Genomic DNA, 8,560 nt, shown 5'->3' on the forward strand with positions numbered 1-8,560 from the left:
TCGAAATCGGACGTTATGGTTTCAACGTGAAAACGGTAGTGTTCTTACCTAAAAATGGTACGGTTGGACTCCCACAAACCTCACGAGCTCGAATATAGCCTTGGTTTTCTCGATCTGTGGGTGTTTGATGGGTTTTGGGTGTGTGTCCGTACGTATATGGTGAAAGGGAAGGGAAATGGGGCTCGGGAGGATCACAGGGAAAGGGACAGAAAAGTGTGGAGTATGGGAGTGTGTGTGTGGCTCCAAACATGCCAACCAAACTCAAAAATAACAAATGAACGTAAAGAAATCAAACTAGGGGCAATTTCATCTTTTCACACGTACGTTAAAATGTTTCTGGGACGGGCTGTCACAACCTACCCACCTTATTAGAATTTCGTCCCGAAATTCAAAACAACCAAATTATAAACCCCTAGTGATCAAAGAACAACCGAGGATACAAATCCCTCATCCGATCTTCTGTTTCCCACGTAGCTTCCTCGACTGAATGATTCATCCACAAAACTTTCACTAAGTTCACCGTCTTGTTCCTTAGAACTTTTTCCTTCCAATCTATAATTGTCACCAGTTCCTCGTCATACGTCAAATCTGGATTAATTTCTAACGGTTGAGGAGGTATCACGTGAGACGGGTCAGCAACATAATGTCGAAGCATAGACACGTAAAAAACGTTATGCACTTTAGCCAACTCCGGAGGCAACTCCAACCTGTAAGCTACCTCACCAACTCGTTCTGTGATCATGTATGGTCCGATGTACCTGGGACTTAACTTACCCTTCTTTCCAAACCGCACAACTCCTCTCCACGGTGAAAGCTTCAGAAATACCCAATCGCCAACCTCATACACTCTGTCCGTAGCATGCCGATCTGCTAAACTCTTCTGCCTGTCCTGGGCTGCTTTCAGGTTAGACTTAATTATCTGAACATTCTGAGTAGTCTCCTCAACAATCTCCGGACCCACTAAGACTCTTTCTCCAACCTCTGACCAACACAACGGTGTGCGACAGGATCTACCATACAATGCCTCAAATGGCGCCATGCCGATACTCGAATGAAAGCTGTTGTTGTAAGCAAATTCCATAAAATCCAACCGCTAGTGCCAAGCATCACCAAACTGTAACACCGAAGCTCGCAACATATCCTCCAAAGTCTGAATAGTTCTCTCTGACTGTCCGTCCGTCTGAGGATGATACGCCGTACTATAAAGTAGTCTCGTACCCAAAGCTTCCTGAAAAACCACCCAAAACTTAGATGTAAATCGTGGATCACGATTCGAGACAATACTCACATGGACACCATGGTACTTCACAATCTTCGAGATAAACAGCTCCGCTAAATGGCCCAAAGAATACTTCTCCCTCACTGGAATAAAATGTGCCGACTTAGTGAGCTGATCAATGATCACCTAAATGCCGTCAAAACCATTATGTGTACGCGGAAGCTTGTACACAAAATCCATAGTGATATTTTTCCATTTCCACTCTGGAACGGGAAGCGGCTGCAACAACCCAAACGGCTTATTCCTTTCCGCTTTAACTTGCTGACAAACAGCATACCTACTCACATACTCAGCTATCTCCCTCTTCATACCCGGCCAATAATAAAATGGTCGAATGGTATGATACATTTTAGTAGCTCATGGATGCATAGCGTAAGCCGAGATATGTGCTTCATCGAGAATTTCTTTCTTCAAATCCAAATTATTAGGCACAAACATTCTACCCTCCTGCATCAACATGCCATCCGAGTCACGAACTCTGAGGAGCCTAGTTTCCCCGATATTGCTCAGTTGGGGGAAGCTATTGCTACCGCTATTCAGTCGGCGATCCGCCCTCCCCAGATGACTCCTCTGGAGACTATGTATAATCTGAAATTGGATAAGTTCGAAGGTAAGGAGGGTCATGAGGGTGTTGAGCGATGGTTAGAGCACATTGAGAAGACTTTTCGTGTATTGCACAATCAGGGGAACCTTCCTGTTGAGAGGTGGGTCGAGACGACCTCATGGTTTCTGGGTACGGAGTCTGCAGCCTGGTGGGAGCAGGAACTTCGTCGTTTGACTCCAGCTGAGAGGACTGATTGGGATGTTTTCAAAGAGTTGTTCAGGAGAAGGTTTGTGCCTCCTGAGTATATTAATCATAAGAAGCAGGAGTTCACCGAGCTGAGACAGGGGAAGATGACGGCGAATGAGTACTACCGGAGGTTCACTGATATGTCTCGCTACCATCCAGACGTTGCTGGTAATCCGGCAGAGATGCTTCGTCGTTTCCGCCTAGGTACTAAGAAGAAGTGGCGTTCGATGGCGACTACTACCCACTGTGATACCTACCAGGATTTCTACAAGATATTGTTGAGGATTGAGGATTCTGAGAACATGCCGAGCAAGAGTGAGGAAGAAGAAAAAGATGGTAATCAGAAGAAAGATGACAAGGGTAAAGGTCAAGCGTCGCTCGGGCCTCGTAGGACACAGAACTTTAAGAGGGGTGGCTCTAGTTCTAGCTCTTCTAGCGGTGGTCTCAGCGTCATTGGTCAGGGACGAGGAGGTAGGTTTGCTGGTGGTGCCAGAGGGCAGAGACAGGGTGATGGTGGTAGAGGCAGAGCTCCAGTTTGCCGCAGGTGTAATAATCGGCATTTTGGTGAGTGCAAGCGTGGCAGCAGTAGTTGCTTTACGTGTGGGCAGATGGGACATCGGGCTGCGAATTGTCCCCAGAGTCAGCAGCAGAAGCCGCAGCAGACTTTCATGCCACCACCTGCACCGATTCAGCAGATTCAGGGTCCGAGTAGTTATGGACAGGCAGGTCGAGGTGGTGCCTACCACTACCAGGGTGATGTTGTTCCTTATGCCCCGGGACAGTATCAGTATCCCCAGGACCCGTATTCTCAGGGTGGTTATCCTCCGTATCCTGGCGGCTATATGTCGTATCCTCCAGCTTCAGCAGGTGGTTCTCAGTGGTTTCAGGGAGGACAGTTTCAGCCGGGAGAGATTGCTACTAGTAGTGTGGGGTCTTTGAGGCAGTCTGGTCAGCCCAGTCAGGGGCGTGGCACTCAGAGTCGCGGTGGTCAGACGAGCAGAGGTCGCGGTGGACGACAGCAGACCCAGGGGCGTATTCATAATATTTCTCTGCAGGATGCTCAGAACAATCCGGATTTGATTATGGGTACGTTAAATATCCTTGGTTATTTTACTAGAGGATTAATTGATTGTGGAGCTACACATTCTGTGATTTCTCATACATTTGCTCAAGTGACGCAACCTCGCCCCACACCTCTAGGGTACGATTTAGAGTTCACTATGCCTAGAGGGGAGAGGTGTATTGTAGATCGAGTGTACCCAGGATGTCCAGTGATAGTAGAGGATGTGGTTATGCCAGCTGATCTTATCCCGTTAGATATTGTTGACTTCGATATGATTCTAGGCACAAATTGGTTGCATTTCTATCGTGCCAATATTGATTGTTACGGGAAAATAGTTACGTTTCATCGTCCTGGACTATCTGTGGTTACTTTTGTGGGTGAGCAGAGTGGGGTGAGACATGGCGTTATTTCGGCTTTGCGAGCGAAAAGGTTGTTGTCTAAGGGTTGCCAGGGGTACCTAGCTCATGTGGTGTTGGATGAGGCCGTTCCTAGCAGAGTTGAGGATGTGAGAGTAGTCAGACACTTTCCCGATGTTTTCCCCGATGATTTACCTGGTTTACCCCCAGATCGAGACGTCGAGTTTACTATCGAGTTGCTTCCAGGTACTAATCCTATTTCCTTGACTCCTTATCGTATGGCACCCGCTGAGTTAAGGGAATTGAAAGTTCAGTTGCAGGAATTAGTGGATAAGGGTTTCATTCAGCCTAGTACTTCACCGTGGGGAGCTCCAGTATTGTTTATGAGGAAGAAAGACGGAACTTTGAGGCTGTGCATTGATTACAGGCAATTGAATCGGGTGACGATTAAAAACCGTTATCCATTGCCTCGTATCAATGATTTGTTTGATCAACTTCGAGGTGCTTGTGTATTCTCCAAGATTGACTTGAGGTCTGGATATTATCAGCTGAAGATTAGTAGGGATGACGTTCCTAAGACGGCATTCAGGACTTGTTACGGTCATTACGAGTTTCTGGTTATGCCATTTGGGTTGACGAACGCACCAGCTGCTTTTATGGATTTAATGAACCGGGTGTTCCAACCGTATTTGGATAGGTTTGTTATTGTTTTCATCAATGACATTTTGGTGTATTCGAAGTCGAAAGCGGAGCATGTTCGACATCTTACTTTGGTGTTGAAAAGGTTGAGGGAACACCAATTGTATGCTAAGTTTAGCAAGTGCCAGTTTTGGTTAGATCAAGTTGCGTTTTTGGGGCACATCATTTCGGCTCAAGGTATTTTGGTGGACCCTCATAAGGTCGCAGCTGTGGAGAGTTGGGAGCAACCGCGAACCGTCACTGAGGTGAGGAGTTTCCTTGGTTTGGCGGGGTATTATCGGCGTTTTGTTAAGGATTTCTCTGTAATTGCCTTACCACTGACGAGATTAACGAGGAAGGATGTTAAATTTGAGTGGGATGATAAGTGTGAGCAGAGTTTCCAGCAGTTGAAGCATTGTCTCACTCATGCACCTGTTTTGGCACTCCCGGACAATAGTGGTGATTTCGAGGTTTATAGCGATGCTTCCTTGAATGGTCTGGGATGTGTGTTGATGCAGCATGGTAGGGTGATTGCTTATGCTTCACGACAGTTGAAACCTCATGAGTTGAATTACCCTACACATGATTTGGAGTTGGCCGCCATTATCTTTGCATTGAAGTTATGGAGACACTACCTTTATGGGGAGAAATGTAGGATCTTTACAGATCACAAGAGTCTTCAGTATCTTTTTACGCAGAAGGAACTTAATCTTCGTCAACGGAGGTGGATGGAGTTGCTCAGCGATTACGACTGCACGATTGATTATCACCCTGGTCGTGCGAACGTAGTGGCTGATGCACTTAGCAGGAAGTCTCATGACCGTATCAATGCGTTGTACGCTAGTCGTATTCCTCTTTTGGCAGACTTACGTTCTACGGGAGTGAGGTTAGAAGCAGAAGATCGAGAAGTGGAGTTACTTGCTAATTTTCAAGTTAGGCCAATTTTAGTTGATCGGGTGCTTGAAGCTCAAGTATCTGATAGGGAGACTCAAGAATTAATCCAAGCTCGAGATCGAGGAAGGAGGAGAGAGAAATTGTAACATCCCACATCGCCCAGGGGAGTGATCCTTAAATGTATATTCCCATCCCTACCTAGCACGAGGCCTTTTGGGAGCTCACAGGCTTCGGGTTCCATGGGAACTCCAAAGTTAAGCGAGTAGCGCGCGAGAGCATTCCCAGGATGGGTGACCCATCGGGAAGTTCTCGTGTGAGTTCCCAAAAATAAAACCGTGAAGGAATGGTAAGCCCAAAACGGACAATATCGTGCTACGGTGGTGGAGAGGGCCCGGGAAGTGGTCCCACCCGGGTCGGGATGTGACAAATTGGTATCAGAGCCTAACCCTGGTCGCGTGTGTGCCGACGAGGACGTCGGGCCCCTAAGGGGTGTGGATTGTAACATCCCACATCGCCCAGGGGAGTGATCCTTAAATGTATATTCTCATCCCTACCTAGCACGAGGCCTTTTGGGAGCTCACGGGCTTCGGGTTCCATGGGAACTCCGAAGTTAAGCGAGTAGCGCGCGAGAGCATTCCCAGGATGGGTGACCCATCGGGAAGTTCTCATGTGAGTTCCCAAAAATAAAACCGTGAGGGAATGGTAAGCCCAAAGCGGACAATATCGTGCTATGGTGGTGGAAAGGGCCCGGGAAGTGGTCCCACCCGGGTCGGGATGTGACACTATACATCGAACTACATTTCTTCTTAATATAGGTAAATTATTTCTTCTTTTTAATATACATCGAACTACATTTCTTCTTAATATACATCGAATTACACCCATGGTATAATTGTTCGTAGGTAAATTAATGTGCATGTAGATAATGAAATACAATGTTCTAATATATTAATAAAAAAAAAAGGATAAATTCAAAAGTATGCAAGAGTAGGGTGAAAAAATTGAATCGAATAGTTTTATGAAAATTCAATACCTTTCTAAAAAATTAATATGCAATAAATTTTTAACATTAATGTCTTTTTTTTTTCTTGTTGCAAAATCATTTACTATTTCCTTACAATTAATTGTCTACATCAAGTATGTAATAGGGGTATTTTAGGCATGTGAAAAATGTAAAATGTGTGAATTAATATGAAGTTAATGAATTTGCTTATGTGGATCCTAGTCATTGGGTTTTCTTTGAGTAAAAAAATTATGTAGGATTTTATATAAAGAAAATTGAGTTTGAAGGGTTAAAGTCATATTTTCACTTTTTTGTGCTGTTATCCAACGGTTTCAATTTATACTTGGATTCATGTTTGGTTAACAAAAAGTTCTTATAAAAACTTTTCTCTCCCCTATCGGTGAGAGTCCTTCTCTCCCACTGAGAGAATTTCTCACTGTTCGTGTGAGTTTGCCCTTCTTTCTTCCGGTTTTCAGTTCGGCTGCTGACCCTAGCTCCGGCTGGGGTCGGTGGTAACCGTTTCCTTCATGTTGTTTTCCCCATCCTTTCCTTCTGCCACTGTTTTTCCATTGTTCTCCTTTCTGATCTTCTTGATCTTTCCACTTCACAAGCCATCGAACCTAATTTATCCTCAGATCCGTTGTTCTATCCCCTGTTCTTCTTACATATTCACATCCCCCATCCATCATCAATCAATGTTTTCTGCCGTTTCCTCTTTTCTGACTTCACTCCATCCTTCATCAAATTTTCCCCTATTTCGGTTTGCAATCACTATTGACCACATATTGTTGTGGTTCATCGGGATGGTGTGTCGAGTTTCAGTGTTCAATCTGGCTCGGGTATTCGCACCACCTCCTTCCCTCGGTTTGCCATTCGTGGTAGTTTTGCTTGTGGGAATCACACTTGCTTCTTTGTTTTCTTCTTCTTGGTGGCTGCAATTGGAGGGCGGCTGGTTGCTGGAAGATGGAGTCTTCTTTCCTACCTTCTTTGAGGCGGTGTTAGGTTCGAATTCTGGCGTTCGTCGGGGTAGATGGGTCAAGCTGTTCAAGAGGAGCTGCAGCGGCGTTTGTGGCTGAATCTATAAGGTTTCTTATGGTTTGTATGTGTTTTTGGGCCTAATCACTTGGTTGGGCGTTTGTTGTTTTGTTTGGAGGGTCCCTTTTTGCTTTGTGTGCATGTTTTGGGCGTTTGTTGTAAATTTGTTCCTTTTTTAATAAAAGTTTCACCATGTTCTGCCATGGTGTTTTAACATAAATAAAAAATAAAAAAGTTCTTATTTGTTGTGTATTTTGACATTAATTAAACAAGTAACATGTGGTGGTATCTGAGCTTCAGACTTGGATTCATGTTTGGTTTTTGGATTGTATTCGTTGCTGGTAAACATGTATGATTGTTGTCTATATGTAGCTAGTTTTGTATAGTTTTGTACATTGCATGACTTGATTTTTATGCTGTATGATTCTTTTTTATTCTATTCTCATTTTTTTCACTCTCCTTCTCTCACATTTTGTTTTTTGTCATTTTGTCTTTATAAAAAAATCAATATAAAATATTGATGTGACTTAATCATAACCGTAAAAGAAAAAAGAAGAAGATATAAATTAGAATGAGAGAGAATTCTCCGATTTTTAACTGTTGAATATAAAAAGTTGTGTTTCTACTAATCGGGCTATGATAAAATACGGATGTCATTGCTTGAATCTTTTCATTTCCCCAACTATTAAAGCAGAGATTTTTCACTGTATTCAGAATACAGAATACAGTACGGTACACCAAGTACGGTACACCAAGTATCATAATGTAAGTGAAAATAAGTTATTTTCTCAAACGCACTTATATTATGACATTTAATGTATCAATTTACGTTTTTTATCATATGAGATGCCCATAAATAATTACCGCTGGTGTTGAAATGTGCAGTCCTTTGATCACGGATATTATTGGATAGGGAGACAAATGAGGGCATTGTAACAGTTGGCACTGGTGGTCCAAGGGGTTCTGATAAAACAAGGTGTATAGTTTTCTGAAGGTAAAAAGCAGGAATGCTTGTGTGTGTTGCGTTCCAATTCTTTATCGTAATCTAAATGTTTACTGAATCTTACCAGGAAAGGGGACGTCTGTTATTGGTTGCACTGTTGTCTCAAAATTATTTAGATCTACAAATGATGAATTGAAATTTAAACGGTACAAATTTTTAAAGGAAATTATATGGCATGGGCCACTAGAAAGTGCGTAAATGTGTCCTTATGAAGGGAGAGGGAAGAGAGAAGGATTTGAAACTACCACATTAATTTAGAAGAGAGTTTGGAACTCCTGATGCACAAATAAAAATTCAACACCATATCCACTAAAACATGGTCGTCTTTGAGATTTCGAAGGTTATGTCCGAAATTTATAAAAAGGCCCCTCCTTAAGTTGGTTAAAAAAAAGTAAAACAATGTATTGATGTTAGAAAACAATCACTTAAATCAAAATAAACTTTAGCATTCATTGATTA

General features: G+C 43.3%; 1 protein-coding gene across 1 annotated transcript; it reads left to right on the top strand.

Moving 5' to 3' along the window:
• The first annotated feature begins 1,840 nt into the window (after window positions 1-1,840).
• Window positions 1,841-8,090, top strand: LOC137721052 (uncharacterized). The gene is made up of 4 exons (XM_068460173.1): window positions 1,841-3,928; window positions 4,037-4,105; window positions 7,793-7,863; window positions 8,012-8,090. Exons 1-4 carry the CDS (start codon window positions 1,841-1,843, stop codon window positions 8,088-8,090), a joined length of 2,307 nt encoding a protein of 768 aa, XP_068316274.1.
• The last annotated feature ends 470 nt before the right edge of the window (window positions 8,091-8,560 follow it).

This window comes from Pyrus communis, chromosome 16, assembly GCF_963583255.1.
Source record: "Pyrus communis chromosome 16, drPyrComm1.1, whole genome shotgun sequence".
Classification (NCBI taxonomy): Eukaryota; Viridiplantae; Streptophyta; class Magnoliopsida; order Rosales; family Rosaceae; genus Pyrus; species Pyrus communis.

Bases quoted from the DNA above. Each gene is read 5' to 3' on its own strand.
- LOC137721052 (XM_068460173.1), top strand. From the start codon at position 1,841: ATGACTCCTCTGGAGACTATGTATAATCTGAAATTGGATAAGTTCGAA. The intron at 3,929-4,036 runs GTGACGATTAAA...GGATATTATCAG, and splicing joins ATTACAGGCAATTGAATCGG to CTGAAGATTAGTAGGGATGA. The intron at 4,106-7,792 runs GTTATGCCATTT...CTATTAAAGCAG, and splicing joins ACGGTCATTACGAGTTTCTG to AGATTTTTCACTGTATTCAG.